Raw genomic sequence first — 17,473 nt, 5'->3', positions numbered from 1 at the left:
GATCCCTGCAGGGAGTCCACCATCAGGAGAACACTGAACAACCATGGTGTGCATGGCAGAGTTGCAAGGAGAAAGCCACTGCTCTCCAAAAAGAACATTGCTGCCTGTCAGCAGTTTGCTAAAGAACATGTGGACAAGCCAGAGGGCTATTGGAAAAATGTTTTGTGGACTGATGAGACAAAAATATACGTTTTTGGTTTAAATGAGAAGCGTTATGTTAGGAAACATTGAAGAACCGTATCCCCTCTGTGAAACATGGTGGTGGTAGTATCATGGTGTGGCCCTGTTTTGCTGCATCAGGGCCAGGATGAATTGCCATCATTGAGGGAACAATGAATGTTTGAATTATGAATGAATGATGTCAGCACATCTGTCCGTGAACTGAAGCTCAAGAGAAAGTGGGTCATGCTACAAAGACAACGACCCAGTCGTTCTACCAAAGAATGGTTAAAGAAGAACAAAGTTAATGTTTTAGAATGCCAAGTCAAAATCACACGGATCCTGTGACTCGTTACAGTGTTTTAAATCTATGCTGAAAACACACCTCTACGCTGTGGCATACAATTGCCCCTTGGTTTTGAGACACTTTTGAGTCAGTGTTGTTTGTTTGAGTAATTTTTAGACATGTAAAGCACTTTGGTCAACTTGTTAGGCTACTCTACAAATAAATGTTGATTTGATTAATTGATATGCTTCATTATTCTTCCTCCAGACATACCACTGATCCAAAGAGCTGAAAATTCCAGTTTTGTTTCATTGCTCCACAGAACAGAATCCCAAAACTTCTGTGGCTTATTTATATGATTTTTTAGCAAATTGGAGCCGACTTTTCTTGTGCTTTTGGGTCAGTAGTGGTGTACGTCTTGCAGTTCTGGCATGGAAACCGCATGCGTTTAGTACCCGTCTTACTGTGCAAGCTAAAACCTGGCCGGTGGCCTGTTGCCACCAAGTCTTGCTGTAGGTCTGGTTGAAGCCGTTGATAGCTTCCTTTTTCTGCCCCATCCAGGTAGTGTAACCACTGTTCCTTTAACTTTGAACTTGTGAACTGTGCTTCCAGCGGTGTCTCTAGGAACATTTAGTGCCTTCGCTATCTTTTTGTATGCTGTTCCTTGTTTGTGAAGGGTGATGAGATCTTCTCTTAACTTTTTGGACCATTCTTTTGACTTAAAAGTTGCATTTTTCATGTGAATTTGGGGAAACCACTTGAAACATTTGTTGTGTTGAGCTATTTGAATTACTTTTGTTTGAATTGCTCATTTCAAACCGCCGAAAGTCTGTAAATGTTGCCAATAAACCTGATTTGTAATGGGTGTTGAATAATTTCGATAACAACTGTAATTGACAAAGTAATATTTTGTCTCATTTGTTTGATTGGGTTCTCTTTGTCTACTTTTAGGATTTTTGTGAACATTTCATGATGTTTTGGGTCATATTTCTGCAGAAATATAGAAAATGATAAAGGGTTCACAAACATACTGTAAATAATTTATCTGTACACAACATTATTATATTTTTTTCATTCTGCCATATCAGAAAAGAGATGTAAAAGTTGCTTTGATTAAACACTGAGGGCACATGAATTACAAAAAACATTTTGATTTCATGGTGAGTTTAATTTAAAAATCACAGTATATGAATATGGTTTTCATTGTGATCGAAGAATGTGGAATACAAAGTTTTGCGGCTGACATCAAATTACCACAGTTTTATGGTATTTTGGCATATTTAGTAATCTCGGTAAAGTTTTGCAAGCGTATAGTGAGAGACACATTCCTCCATCTTCCTCAAAAAAAACAAAAAACAAAATTGAGCAGATGGGCAGAATAGTGTCGTTAGAGAGATCGGAGTCACGTCATACCGGTTTCCCTCTCTCTCTGCCTCTCCGCCTCTCCTTCGCACGTTCTCTCTCACTCAGACCACTCCTCTCTCCTCTCCTCCGATCACTCCCTCTGATGATCCGACTCTCCGGTACCGGGGACAGAGTCTCGCGCTGCGCTCTTGAGATCCCGAGGAACTGCCGCGCGTTCATCCGCTGTCTCACCGCGCTGGATTTGATTCATTAAACAGAAACAAGGGGCCAGATGGATCGAATACAAGAGGAAACGAGCGGGCCGTAGCTATTTACTCTATCCCGTCACGACATGTCACTTGTCACGAGAGAGCCGTCTATTTGCTTCATTGAATATGCGTAACGAGAGAAGCAGATACGATTTAATCGTTGGCAATGAACTTGAATTTCCATTCCTCCACATCAACGGGAGGACAATACACATATTCGTAAATGCTTTGAACATAATAAATTTTTTGCGTCATTTCAATAAGGCATCAGTAGAACAGTTTGTCAGAGCACAGCGCATTATGTCCGTTCAGTGCTGCATTGATGTAAGGGAAACGCTGGAGCGGAGGACAGACCGAAGCGTCGTGTGATGTGACTCGTGTCTCAGCACTACATCCGTCCTGGGATTACTGCTGGAGTACCAAACAATCTGTAGAATAGTCTAATGGACAATTACTCAACGATTCAGTGTAAGTAATCTTACCAAGTCATTTTAACACTATTGCGTGATGATATTCAGATGCATGAGATTATAAGCACTTTGGGTACAACGGTCTAAAGGCCCCGGTGTAGAAAAGTGATTGTCTGCTTACAAAGTATGTCGAACCCCCTTATTAAATATTAATGGCCCAACACAGTTTCTTAGAATATAAATTAACAGAACGCTGTTCTGATATATATTTATTTATTTATTTTATGATGAGGGGCCATTTACCTCAAAAGTGGCCCCTTGCTACAGAAAGTGCTGAAATTGAATTGTATAGGCCTACTTGCTTAAATACTTTTGAGATTGCAATGTATTTTTTTTTTTTTTTTTTTTATAACAAATACATTCAAAATAAGTTTTTCATTTTTATATCTCATGACGTCATGAGGTGTTTAATAAACTCCTTTATAACAAATCTTGAAAACAATTTGTTGCAATTCAGGCATTCTGCATCTTCCTCCTCTGCCATATATAGCAGTAATATTTGGTGCCGTTTCAGACCAGAATGGGTCTTTTTAATCTGTTTCAGGGATTCACACATGCAAGCAAGTCAAATCAAACTAGTCCAAATGGGCATTTTGTCAAATTCATGTTTGTGGTATTCAGTGACCTCATGGAACAGAAAAAAATTGCAGTGCATACAAAACAAGTGATTAGGAAAGTGCTGTGGTGGTGTCTGTTGGTTTGTGTTTTGAGAGACAATAAATTGAAACTTTATTTAATAATTTTACTGCTTTTACAATATAACCCCTTTAAAATGCTATTCAGGTCCACTGCATCTTTACTTAAACAGGTTAAGATAGTCTTGTACCCAGGATAGCCTCTTATCATGGCTCAGTAGCCATTTAGTCAAGTCATTTTAGAGTTTGACATCTAGTCTAGGGATTTGTCTCAGTCTTAATATTTTTTATTCAACATAGAAAAGTGCTGCGAAAATGTGCCGATATGACAATCTGCCATAATTTTTCATATTGTACCTTAGTGATGCTGTGCACAAAAATATGTGGTGTGTCGCTAAGATTGGCCTATTCATTCACACTACTAATAGCTCATACCATTCTGCGTGTAATTTCTATTATTATGACAATTTACACTAACATGTTAATGACTGAGACTTTTTGTGAATATCTAAGAGAGCCTAATGTAATTAAGAAATACTGGTTTTGTCAAAAGAACAAAATGTCTTTTTGAAAAAGCTCCAGAAGTTTTAAATTGTTCTTAAGGGACACTGCAGTATTTGTGCCTTTTGATATTTTTTTTGTGGGAATTCATCACAAAACACTCGTTAAGAGTTCTTCTAGTAGTTAGCTTTGGCAAAAATGTTCTGTCCATCATTCTGTATTTCCTGGAACATTTAAGCAGATATTTCTTAACATAGCTGCTGTGAATTGCATTTCTATTTCCCTTTACATGCTAAGCTGTCATATTCTGAGAATGTATGCATGCTGCAGATAAGTTGCTGGACAGGTGTAAGCAGATTAGGGGTGGCAGTGCCAGAAAAATAGGACCAAAGAAAACGTGACGGCTGAACAAAAGCTGAGTGGCACGGCCAGTGGAGAGATGTTTGTATGATGGGCCTTGTGGCTGTCAAGAGATAAATAGCCCTCTGCTAGCAGAGGAGAGAGTTGGAAGGCCTGCTGGATTTGTTCCAGGAGTTTGGAGAGAGCAGGGGGGATTGGAGGCTGTCACCAAGGGCACTGATACGTGCTGTCCTGCTGCCAAATGCCAACCGTTGTCTGCCTATAAAAAAGATGATTTCTAGGTGTTTTTCAAGCAAGATGCCCTCAGTGCAGCCTTAAAAAGTCTCCTAAATACAAATAGTCCAATCAGCAGAATAGGATCAGCTTTTGTATACAGCTGTGAATTGGCCTCGTATGAATAGATCTCATCAGTATTGTGACAGCAGTTTTAAAAAATGAACACAATTTTACACATTCTGTTCATTTACATTCTTGTAAAGTTCCTTCCAATCATAAGCTGTGTTGTCATTAATAAGTGGTCCCGTCCTACTTAGTGTCACAGTCACATTTTGGATGAACTCGAATTTGGCTTCAAAAACCCTAAAAATAAGATTTGAAGTGTTAATAACTCAAAATGATCAAGTACAAAATTGAGGCTGGGGGAATACCCACAAGCCCCTGTGTTTGAATGAATTAATTATGTATGCTTGATCAAAGCATGTGAGCTTATGGGGGTATGCAGTAGTTGTTATTCAAAGTTAAAATAGGCTTTAGCTCTTTTGAGTATCGTCACATGGGCCTTGTTCAGTTCATTTAATTTCTCCCATTTATTTAATAAAAGTGCAGTTTTATGTGCATTCAAATTTATTTGGGAAATTACAAAAATTACATTTTTAATGATTTTGACTTGAGCTAATTTATTGAAATTATAAAGTTAAAACAATGATATTTTCTCCAAAAGTTTTGAGTAAATTAAACTCATTACGGTTTGCAGCAGTGTTATTTTATTATCATTGACATACTATTATACTTTTTCTTTATATTTTGTTTTTATTGTGTTTTCATTTTAGTTAGTTTTAGTAATTCTGTTGAGTTATTGTTATTTTTATTAGTTTTTATATGTCCATATTTTAATGATTTTTTCATTGCAGTTTTTAGTTAAACTAAAGGAAAATGAAACATGTTGCCTTTTATTGTATTTCATTTCAGATAATGTTTATTTTATTTCAAGTAACAATTTTTTTTATTCTTTCAGTTTTAGTTAACTATAATAATAACAGCTTTGCAGTGTGTAAGCAGTCTCATACTTTTTACAGTTTTTCTGTTGTGTATGTCTCCGGCTACTTGTATCAAGGTGCTTAATTTTGTGTTTATTTTTGCAATATGTCATGCTACTCATATACTTATGTTTGATGTCTCAGTGATTTTGACAGAATATAAGACTCAAAATGTTATGCAATGTTACTATCCTTAGAGTAACATTTAGAGTTTTGCTCTTTGTATGCTATGCAACACAAGAAGACTAATGCTGTTCTTCATGCTACCCAGAGTTTTGCCCTGTGGTCTGCAGCCCACTGCTTTCATTTGCTCTTATAAGGTACATTACAGTACATTGCCCTGTACGCAGTTCTGTTTTCTGATGGTTTCTTACAATGAAGACCATTTTCACAGCCTTAGGCTACCATTACATGAAACATGAAAGTGGCTTATATGATGAGTCCAGTCCATGCAGCTCCATTAAGTAGTTTCCATGGACTTACGAGCTAGATGTCCTTAGAAAACCCTAAGGAACATTATATTCCTTAAATTGACCCATGTCACTCTTTTTTTATGTTTTTAAAATAGTAAATACTCATGGTAATAGACGTAATTAGCTAAATATGCTTTATATTTGCATAAATAGTCTCAGTTCTTTTAATCTTTTATGTTTTGTTTGAGGTTTCTTGCAACATTGTCAGAAGCCATTCATAGGCCCGTAGGCAGTGACAGGAAAGAGAAACAGTTCACTCCATAAAGCAGTGTGTCTAAAGACACGACGCAACACTTTCTACCCCCGTTCTTTTGACTGCTGTTTTCTCACCGCTGGCATTTTTGTTGTGTGTTTATTTTGTTATTGAGAGGAAAGTGTGCAGCACATATTTACATATTCATCTGAATATCGTCTGTATTTTTGGTAACAGTATACTGCCGTAAAGGTATTTTCAACCTCTTTTTACTTCTAAGCAAAGAACGAAAAAGAACTTCGCCACGAGTAGACTATATCGGGGCCTTGGATCACATTGTACATTGTGTGTGCACGAGTGCGAGCACGATCAATAAGCCGTTGGCTGCAGTTCACTTAACGGCCAGCGATATCGCTAATCGCAAGGGTTTCTGAATTCTACATATAGCACCTTTAAAGGGTTAGTTCACCCAAAATGTAAAATTCCAACTTCAATTACTGACCCTCATGTCGTAAAATATCTTCATTTGTGTTTCAAAGATTAATGAAAATCGTACGGGTTTAGAACGACATAAGGGTGAGTATGTAAATGACAGTTTTTTTCCATTATTGTGTGAACTAACCCTTTAAGGTAACAATTACAGGGTTCCACTTTTTGCAGTGATATAGGGCACATGTACTGTAAACGGTTAAATTCGAATTTTCCACATTTAGGTTACCTGACAAAACATTTTTACAGCTCATATTGTCACATAGAACCAACTAGATGCAATTAAGAGGAACTGAAGTGCATTTGAGTTAGAAGAGCACAGGTGCAAACACTGCAAACAGAGATTATGTTTCACCCCAGCACTTCTGCTGCAAGCTGGTTTGAACAGTTGTGCGTTTAGAAACCATTTATATAAAACTGTCAGATACCTGCTCAAGCTGTATTGAACTACACATCATATTTGAACATGCATGTAAATATTTGTTATTTTTGCTCTCTCCATGGTAGAACAGTCTACTGAAGTTATTTCCATTAGCAGCAACAGTAAGGTGAATTCAGGCAAATCAGGCCACATTTTGACAGTCATCTCAATGTCTAAACAAGGCCCAATTTATCTGAATTTACTAAATATTTGAAATAACATTGTATAACACAAATGCTAACATTAGGTTGGTCTTTGCTATGCGGTGTGTGCTGATTTTGCAATTCTATTTAAAAAAACATATTTAATATTCCTACAGCATAACATTCTCTGAGATTAGAGAAACCCAGCAGTCTCTCATGCAGAAATGAAAGCCCATAGGGCCTCATCAGAATCATAATGCCAAGTTAAGTATAGACTAAACAGTCTGCTGATAAACACTCAAAAGCATTATGTAAGTGCATAAGAAAACATGAATATATTATCTTTGCTTAAAACCTCTTTGGACTGGCAGGATGTTGTCCCTTTATTGTAATAATTAAGGAATGCACCAAAATTTTGGCTAGCGAAAATCTTTGTCTTAAACACCTATTTTCGATTTCAGACCGAAATGGTTTTGGAGGGCCGAAATCAGTGACCGAAACATGTTTAATTAGTGCTTCTTTTGACTGTGTTCAGCGTCTATTTGACGATTTCACACAGTGTAAGCTATAACAGTTAAATATCTCAGCTGTGTGGACACTAGCTCTGGATTTTTGGCGCTCTTTAATACGGCGTGACAGATGTAGCGTAGCACGGATTAAGCGCACGTGAACCGATCATCTAATCTCCTCTTTACTACATCTCAAAATAAACATAGGTGAACACCAGAAGGTATGTTGAAAGATACATTACAGCTTACCAAAATGAATCCTGTCTAATCGTTTAATCAGTGTTTCAACCAGGGCCAGACATCAATAAAACAGCTTGTAGACTATTCAGTGTCACTTAACATTACATTTACCCCAAGAAAGCTAACTGTCCATAAAGTCACTAGTTAGCTAGAAAAATAACTCTAGACAAGAGCATTTTGCTAAATATATGCACTGTATTACATATTTGTTATATCTTTACTTAACCTGTTAGTGATGTATTTAATGTAGTTTTATGTTTGAATAAAAAAGTCATAAAATAAATAATAAATAAATAAATAAATCTGTCATTATTGCAGTTTATTGATTATTTACAGTTTGTATTACAGTTTATTTATATAGAGTAGAGACAATTCTGTTATTAAAAAGTTATTTACATTTATGTTTACATTTAATCATTTAGCAGACAGTTTTATCTAAAGCGACTTACAAATGAGAACAATAGAAGCAATCAAGCCAACAATATAGGCCAACAATATATGCAAGTGCTGTGACTAGTCCCAGTTAGTCTAGCACAGTACACAATCACATAGCACAGAACACGTAGCAAGTTTTAAGTAAAAAAAAAAAAAATAGATATGCAGGATAGTAAGTGTTAGTATGAATGTGTTGTGTTGCCGAAAAAGATGCGTCTTTAGCTGTTTCTTGAAAATGGCTAAAGACTAATATTCTGAAGTAGTGAGTTTACACTGTAAAATCTAATTAGTTGGACTTACTTTAAAAAAAGCATGCAAACCGATTGCCTTAAAAAAAGCAAGTAAAGGGAAATAGGAATAGTATGTGGTACTGACAAATGCTTAGTTAGTATAGTTCACTTACACAAGAGTAGTAACTAAAAAGGAACTTATAATTTACTTTAAATAAACTATAATTGTTACCATTGTTGTGTTTTGCAGGCTGAATGTTGAAGTCTGTGTGACTCAAGTATGATCAATTGCAAGATTGTCACAAATATAGAGGGATTATATCAACACAATTAAAAGTTTCACAAGGTGTGTAGGACGTAAGTGTTAGCAACAAAATTATAAAAGATCATTAATTGACGTGAAATATGTTATACATCATTCATATATATATATATATACACACACACACACTTCTCTTCCTTTGAAACCAAATAACTGATTTCTTGTTGCAATCGCTGCATCAATGGGAAGAGAATTACAGTAGTATAAATTAAGTTTCAAGTGCCCAACCAAAGGGAACACTAATCACCATAATGGTGACTAAAACATTTTAGGAAAATCAACATCAATTTATGAAGTCAGCTTATGTGATGTTCTCTCAAATGTATCAGTTGTATTAACATTTCAACATTCAAGATGACTTTGGGAATGCAAACAGAGTCCATTAAGTGAAAAGTCCATTAAGATTTTCCCCGCCTCAAAAACCACACTCAAACGAATCAATTAATCTGCACTTGGGTTTTCTTAGTAAACAAATCTTAGTATGTGAATAGTACAGATTATTAGATTTTTACAATTAAGTTAAGACATTAAGTAAAGTTAACTGAAAAGTGTTAGTTAGAATCACTGTTGAATTTTACAGTGTAGGTATAGGGATGTAGAGCCAGTGGTTGTTCTGTAGGCAAACATCAGTGCCTTGAATTTGATGGCAATTGGCAACCAGTGCAAATTGAAAAAGAGAGGTGTGACTGTGACATGCACTCTCTTCGGCTCGTTAAAGACCACTCTTGCTGCAGCATTCTGGATCAGTTGCAGAGGTTTGACAGTGCATGCTGAAAGGCCTGCCAAGAGAACATTACAATAGTCCAGTCTGGATAGAACAAGAGCTTGGACAAGGAGTTGTGTAGCAAGCAACGATAGGAAGGGCCTGATCTTCCTAATGTATAAGGCAAATCTGCAGGACTAGGCAGTTTTAGGAATGTGGTCTGTGAAGTTTAACTGAAGATCAATCAAAGCTCCAAGGTTTCTGGCTGTCCTTGATGGAGTTATGGTTTACAAACCTAGCTGCATGGAAAAGTTGTGATGAAGGGTTTGGTTGGCTGAGACCACAAGCAGTTTTGTCTTTGCAAGGTTGAGTTGAAGGTGGTGGTCCTTCATCCATCAACAAATGTCTGTCAGGCAGGCTGAGACGTGAGCAGCTATGCCGTCGGATCATCTGGCTGAAATGAGAGATGTGTGTCATCAGCATGATAGCAGTAATAAGAAAAAACATGTTTCTGAATGACAGATCCTAGTGATGACATGTAGATGGAGAAGAGAATTGGTCCAAGCACTGAGCCCTGAGGCACCTCAGTAGCTAGATGTTAGATGTTGCAATTTAGACACCTCACCCCTCTACAATACTCTGACAGACCTACCTAAGAGGACTTGAACCACTAGAGTGTGGTTCCTGAGATGTCCTTCTTCATGAGGGTTGACAGGAGGATCTAGTAGTTAACTGTGTCAAAAGCGGCAGACAGATCCAGCAAGATGAGTACTGATTTGGAAGCTGCTCTTGCCAGTCTCAGAGCTTCAATAACTGAGATAATAAAAACTGCCTTATGTGCAATTTAAAGGTTTGCACAACTCAGTTTTAGCTATTTGAGTGTTAATTATCAAATAAGTTGTGTATAATGAGTAATTAATTGATTATTAATTGATTATTTATTGTTGGTTTTGGTTTTCGGCCAAGTGCATCCTGAAATTTTTCTGCCCGGTTTCAGCCCATTTTCATTTCGGTGCATCCCTAGTAATAATCAAATTTGACTTTTATAAAGATGATTGATTCCCTCTGCTTTGATCAGTGCATTAGCTCTTGGCGACTTGATAGGGCACTGTAAAATTGAGATCTTATAAAAGAAGCGTTCAAAGCTGGTTTCTTTTAGTTTTTAAGTATGGATGGATGTTGCTGAGCTGTCTCTGTGCTGAAGTTGGGCTGTGCCTGAGGGCTTTTATTCACTTTCTGGCAGGAGATGTGGATTTTGCTGTGAACACTCTCTTTTTATTAATTATTGTTCATTCTATTATGATTTCCGTAGATCATCTTCTCTTATGTAACTGATATTACATTTCTTGTTACAAATAATCACAAACATTATTGCTCTCAAAGACTTTTGTATTGACTTACATATCATGATTTCAGCAGTTGCTGACTGTTTCTCTTAAATGATCATGTGGTGTGTCACTTGGAGAACACCTTGATGTAAAAATGCCATTTACAACACTGTATATATTGCATGGTTTCTGTCTGTATGTAGTTTGCTAATTGTACTGACCATGAATTAAGTGTTTTGGCTAAGAAAACATTTTTATGTATGCTGTTCCTCTTACGCATCCCCTTTATCTGCTTGCTGTGAAAATTTTCATTCCTACTTACTCTATTTTCATCTTTTTTTACTGCAAGCACTAGAGCTATAAATCCCTAATCCACTGTAAATTTGCTAGATTGAAGTGAGCTTGTACTTCAGTAGCAGTGTAAAAACATTTTATCTCACTGTAGGTGAGTAGCTTCTTTTAAATGAAACTCCATTTAAAGTAGCCTTGTATTTTTTCTTCTCTAATACTGTAGCAATCAGAAACAAGTAGGCCAGCATTAAACATGCCTAAGAAATAATATATGATGTGCTAAATCCATGCATGGGCTGCTGCAGCCTGTGGATTTAAATGATATAAAGCACTTCATTTAAACACCTTTTAATTCAGCCATTTAAACATTCCAGATGAAGAAGAGCACTATCTTTGTGTGGTAGGATGTGGTTATGCATGAACACTTGTGCTTGCTAGCTCTATGCTTGCTAGATAAATTCTTGCTGACACATACATACTGCAGCAATGCCTTAATACATAATCTGAATTATATTTAATTAATTAAATATTTTTTAGGCGGGATTTGAGTTAGAACACTTTTACCATTTTATTTTATTTCATTTAGTTTTTTTATGATTTTAAATAATTTATTATTATTATTATTATTATTATTATTATTTTGCTGGAAAATCAGGGTTTTAACATGTCACGTTTTTTGGTAACTTATTTAAAATAAATGGAAAATAAAACAGCTCACACAGTGCAGTATGTTTAATTTGACCTCCTGAAGATGATATTCAACATTTTCTAAAGGCTTTCACTGACCAATTGTTTTAAAAAGAATTAGTGAAAAATGCCCTATTACATTACTCACATTTTTTCCTCATACAAAGCTGTAAATGTCTAGCTGTGTACCCTATATTTATGTATTTGTGTGAGCTGTATTTCACATAGAAGCTTTTCTGCTACCTTAAGATGGGTGTTTCTCCTTTGGCATTGCTCTCTTGAATCAGGCTCAGCACAATAAAGAACAAGACATTTCCATTTTCCCATGTGTAGGCCTGTGACCACATGACTCTATACTGTCTAAGTCAGTTTAGTGCAGAGAGTCAGAAGGGATTACTCTTTCTTGTATAATACCATACAAATGAAGATTTCACATGCAGTGCATCGTTCTTTAATCCATTACTTGGGTCGTAGTCTTGTGGCTCACTGCGTCACGCGTGGGATCCTAATTAGACTGTGTTTGATTTCTGGCCAGTACTTTGCTTGCAGTACGGTTTAATGCTCAGTTGTGGTTGTTGTACTTTTTTTAGACTCGTTGTGTTATGGAGAAAGGGTTTCAGAAAAAAAAAAAAAAAAAGAATAAAAAAACTTTGCACTAAGACATACATTTTAGATTCGAACCTTCCTCAATTGAATATGTGAGTATCCATACTTTTCAGACTTTATGTAAGACATAAAAATCATCATTAACTTCATTGATATATCAATATATACTATAGTATTATATTTGTTAATATTTTGAATTAGATTTATTTTGTTGTTTTTGTATTTTTATAATAATTTTTATATATGTCTGTACATATTTTAATTAATAAATTTTTTTTTTTTTTTTATATATATATATTTTTTTTTTTCAGTTAACAATTATTTTGTTTCAAGTAACGAAAATGTTTTATAATTTATGGTTTTAGTTTAAATTAACGATAATAATTCTGGTAGAGAATCATATCATATCACTCATATCATAATATGAGAAATTGCAATGCTAAAACATATTTTCACTAAAAGCCACAATGAATATTTCCCACACTGATCTCATACACAATGCACATACAATGCTACTACAAGCAATACTAAGAGACAAAATAGCTAAATATTATACTAGCGGAGCAGCTTTTCATAGCATATTAACATCATAACAAGCTGAAATGACAAACTCTTGATTGTATCATCTTATGAAGTAATGCAGTACCTTGCACAGACTCGAGTTTTATTTATAAATGAGGGTGATGTAAAATCAGTGACATAATGTTGGAAAATAGAGAGGAATTAATGAATTGTGAGAAACTAATATCAAGCTCCAAATGCAAGATAACTTTGCTGACTGTTCAGTATAAGCTATATCAAATAGAGCTTAAACCTGATTTTATCCATCAAGATATATTTTTTTTACACTACATTTTTTAGGTGACACTAATATGTTCACAATAAGATGAGGAGCATGAATTAAGAAAGTAAATAGGCTTTATTTTAGTTTGATCCTGACTTTAAGATGCTATTTCTACCTGAAAAGACCATCTTCATATCAATCATTTATATTAAATAGTATTTCTGACTTTTAAAACCAGTAAATTTAGAAGATAGCACATGAAGCACATTTTGAGGTTATCCTTTAGGTTATTTTTCAGATTGTAATTTTACAAATGGTGGGATGTGCTGCTTGTTGGACGTTTTCCAGCTGGAGCATTTTAAAACTTTACTGCTTTCCATTATCTCCAGCCTGTGCTTGCACAGAGGGCTCATGGAATCTCTCAATTCACTCCCAGTGCACATGGTCCATTAACTCGGCACAAGAAAGTCATTGCAATCAGCTTACCATTTAATTAGTTTTTACTGGGGTGTTTAGGAACTTGTTTTTCTTTAGAATTTCATGAATACTGCACAAAGTGGGAAATTAATCGTTGTCACCCTCTATCATCTAGCTTGCGAGAGACTTCCAGTATCACCGCTAGGCCCAGTCACAGCACTGTATAATGCTAGTGAGATTACTGTACATGTAAACAGACTTACATTGCTGTGTTGATGACATGGTTTTAAGCCACCAGCATAGATGTTGTTTGCTTATCAGGTCTGAGCCTGTGGCACACTGATTCTTTTCCATTTCAAGACCATTGTAGTTTAACATGGTTGCTGCTGCCTGAATGAGATTATGCTATTTTTGCCTCCTTTTTTCATCCAGACAATGGCTTGTCCCACTGTTTCCCACACATTGTTTTAGAAGCAGCAGTTTTTATAAAAAATAACTTTGTCTTCAATGAATACTTCAGCCCAAAATGAAAATTCTGACATTATTTACTCATGTCATTCCAAACCCATTTTTTTCTGTGGCCATTCTCAGACACTGAGGAGACGTGAAAAGTTGCAGGATTCCAAGTATGAGCTACCTGTTCTATTTCCTTTCCATCTTGTCTAAAAAAAGCTCTCTCTCTTCCTCCTTGTGTCCTGGATCTGTCTCCATTAGCGCAACTGTCCCCGGGCCCCAAGATCCACATAGGCAGCTAGGACTCCCTTTCATCAAGGTGACCTAAAATAGAAATACCCATATCTACATTGCTTAGCCTAAACTTTGAGTTTTGTGAATACTCTCTTGGTGTTTGGCAGCAAGATTGGCTCTTTTATCACTGTCATGTCTAATACATCTTTAGGATAGTTACGCAAAAGTGTTTTAACTTTATGGGACAAAGCAGAGCTGTTTTGGGTCCATAACTAATTTCACTTTGGATTATTACATGACATATCCGTGCTTACCAATTCATCTTCTTATGTTGTTTCTGCTTCCTCCCAACATACTTAGGCCCAATCCCAATTCTACCCCTTACCCCTTCACTTTCCCCTACCCCTCTGTTTTGCGCGTTCCCGTGAAGGGCTAGGGTTGTCTCGATTCTCTTTTGGTTGGAGGGGTAGGGGTAGGGGGAAGGGTCAGATAGCCCTTGAAACAAAGATTTTTCGGGACCACACTTCAAATGAAGGGGTATGAGAAATGTACCTGCATACATAGGCTACAGAGGCAACATGGCTGCCAATAATCATTTTCTTTGTCACATTCAATCTTGTGTTCATATTTACGGTCATGTTCTTCAAAGAAACGTTTTCCAAAAAATCGCTGAAGTTCGGTAACAATAGTCCCACAACATATTTTCATGTCTGATAACTGGTGAATGTAATTGGCTTATCTTTTACCGTATGTCTGCTATGAACGCATTGTTTTCTTGTGGTTATATGTGAACACGATATAAACGAACACTGCTTACACAGTCTTGTCTTGTATGTTCTTTATCAAACAGGGACACCTGAGGGAACCCGGAGGCTCATTCGTTTTCGCGCTAACAACGAGCAACGTTTCCTGAAGTCCAAAAATACTTAGGCGTCGAAGATATCGTCATCTCCGTTGTTTTCTGCGAACTTCAGAAGAAAAATGCAAAAAAATAGCTGTAACCCACGCAATTGAGATGACTACAGCTGACGACGGCATCTTGGAAGTTTGTGATAAACATTGGCGCATCTCCTGTGACGTAGGCGCTAGTGACGACGTGTAACGTGTAACGGTGTAGTAGTGGTGTCCCATTTCTTAGGGTAATATTTTCACCCCTACACCTTGCCACTCTGTTTCAAGGGGCAAGGGGTAGGTGAAGGGTTAGGGGTACGCGAAGGGGTATAAAATAGAATTGGGATTGGGCCTTTAGACTAGAGGCCTTCTCAGGTTCTAGGATCTGAAGTCTGAACCCGACCTGTAGTCTGAATCACTACTTACCCAAACTCAATGTGCATAAATTAATTAAAAAAACAAGAAAAACCCAACCCAAGGCAGACCCGATAAAATTAGACCCGAGTCCAACTTGACTGCAAGTAAGTAAACTTTATTTATATAGCACCTATCACAGATAGAAATCACAAAGTGCTTTACAAAGTGCAACAATTTAAATAAAAGAACAATAAAACACAGATAAAACTATCAGAGCTAAAAAACAAAACATAAAACATAAAAGCCCAATCAACTAAAAGCTTGTCTAAATGAAAGTGTCTTCAGCTGCTTTTTAAAAGAATCAACAGATTCGACCACACGCAGCGACAGGGCGCAGAGTTTTTGGCCAACTGCCTGAAAGGACAGGTCCCCCCGAGTTTTAAAGTGGGTTTTGGGGACAATCAGGAGGTTTGACCTGAGGACCGGAGAGTGCGGGAGGAGGAGGAGTAGGGGGTCAAAAGGTCTGTGATGTACTGGGGGGCCTGTCTATCTAATGCTCTAAAAGTCAAAACTAAAATTGTTTAATCAATTCTATATTTGACTGGAAGCCAATGGAGTGTGGATAAAACCGGTGTAATGTGTGTCCTTCTGTTGGTTCCTGCAATTTCTTTCAAACCTGACTGGACCCAAATATAAAAGAGGCAGCAACGCCCTGCACGCCAATGACAAGTACGTTTCTAACCTGGTTTGACAAACCAAAATCAGAGATAACAAAATATGAAACATCTTGGCATGTGTAGATTTAAAAGTATGCCTATTTTCCTTCCTTATTTGTAGATAAAAGTCAATCTCTGTTCCATCTTCGTAATGTTTATGTTAGCAATGTTAATTGCTCACCCAAGCGGCAAAAACTATGTACCGTTGCCAGATATCAATTACACTGGTCTACAGCCAAAATGCTTCTGGAGCAAATGTAGTCAAACTTGACTAATTCTGGGTCACTGAGCATGAAAATGTTGTTGATTGGCTCTAGTTCTTTTTTTAAAGATATGCTATTGGGACAGTACATGACCTTTGACTTGGGAATGGCGGAGGATAAGTGAATAATAAAGGGAAGGGATCTCAATTTCAACCAGAAATGACTAAAATGCATCTTTGACTGGATCTATGAAAACATCTATGACTGGGTTTGGACAGTACTTGCTTTTAGGAATGATGCAATCTGAAGCTGGTATTGCTTCATACATGAAATGAATTGCATCATGTTATTTCTAGAAGTCATGGATGATACAATCATAGTGAAGCTTACATCACTCTACTGAAGAAATTGCCCTATATCAGCTCTAGAAATCAAACAGCAGGGGTGCAAAACTCAATTCCTAGAGGGCCACAGCCCTGCAGAGTTTAGTTCCAATCCTCCAACACACATACCTGTAGTTTTCAAATACGCCTAAAGGACTTGATGAGCTTGATCAGGTTGAAGCTAAATTGTGCTGTGTCCCTTTGTCACACAGTGTTTTGCTCTCTTATTATTTGTCAGTGTTTGATTTTGCAAAGGGACACATTTCTTTTTAGCCAAAGTGAGCAGACCTGCCTCGTACTTGTGTGAACAGTGCAGATAACTTCAAATGGAGCAAATAGAGCCCATCAATGCTTGCAGACTATTTCTGGACAGGGACAAGAGATGCTCCATTTAATGAATACAAGAGACAAGCCAAGAAGTGCAGAGTAGACACTGAATAGGACTAAACTTTATAGGACTTTTTTCATAATAAATTTCATTTCCCTTTTGCTGATTTTTAAAGTGTTACATGAACAGGACATGTGACAGGTAATATCTTCACAATACATAGACGTAACAGCCAATCAGTTGTATTAAATGTTGCCTATTCTTTGTGTATGTCGAAAATGTGGGAGAATGTTTTCTGTTTCAAAAACTGCAAGATATCTGGTAGCAGTACATAGTTCTTCCACTTTGGTGAATAAT

General features: G+C 36.7%; 1 protein-coding gene across 9 annotated transcripts in view; it reads left to right on the top strand.

Annotated features, from left to right (window-relative positions):
* Positions 1–17,473, top strand: part of lrrc7 (leucine rich repeat containing 7) — a 108,186-nt gene that overhangs the window by 42,408 nt on the left and 48,305 nt on the right. For 4 of the 9 annotated variants that reach the window (XM_084426456.1, XM_084426459.1, XM_084426460.1 and 1 more), the window contains exon 1: positions 1,778–2,526. The exons of 2 other annotated variants lie outside the window; for them this stretch is intronic. In XM_084426456.1, coding sequence (XP_084282582.1) covers positions 2,502–2,526 — 25 coding nt within the window. In that variant the 5' untranslated portion in view covers positions 1,778–2,501. Of the gene's footprint in view, positions 1–1,776; positions 2,527–17,473 lie in introns of those variants that run through there. 3 more of the 9 variants (XM_084426455.1, XM_084426462.1, XM_084426461.1) reach the window with 1 other exon arrangement.

The sequence above is a fragment of the Rutilus rutilus genome (genome assembly GCF_951802725.1).
Source record: "Rutilus rutilus genome assembly, chromosome: 12".
Taxonomy (NCBI): domain Eukaryota; kingdom Metazoa; phylum Chordata; class Actinopteri; order Cypriniformes; family Leuciscidae; genus Rutilus; species Rutilus rutilus.
Note: the sequence above shows the minus strand (reverse complement) of the source record. Positions and strands in the feature narration are given on the sequence as shown.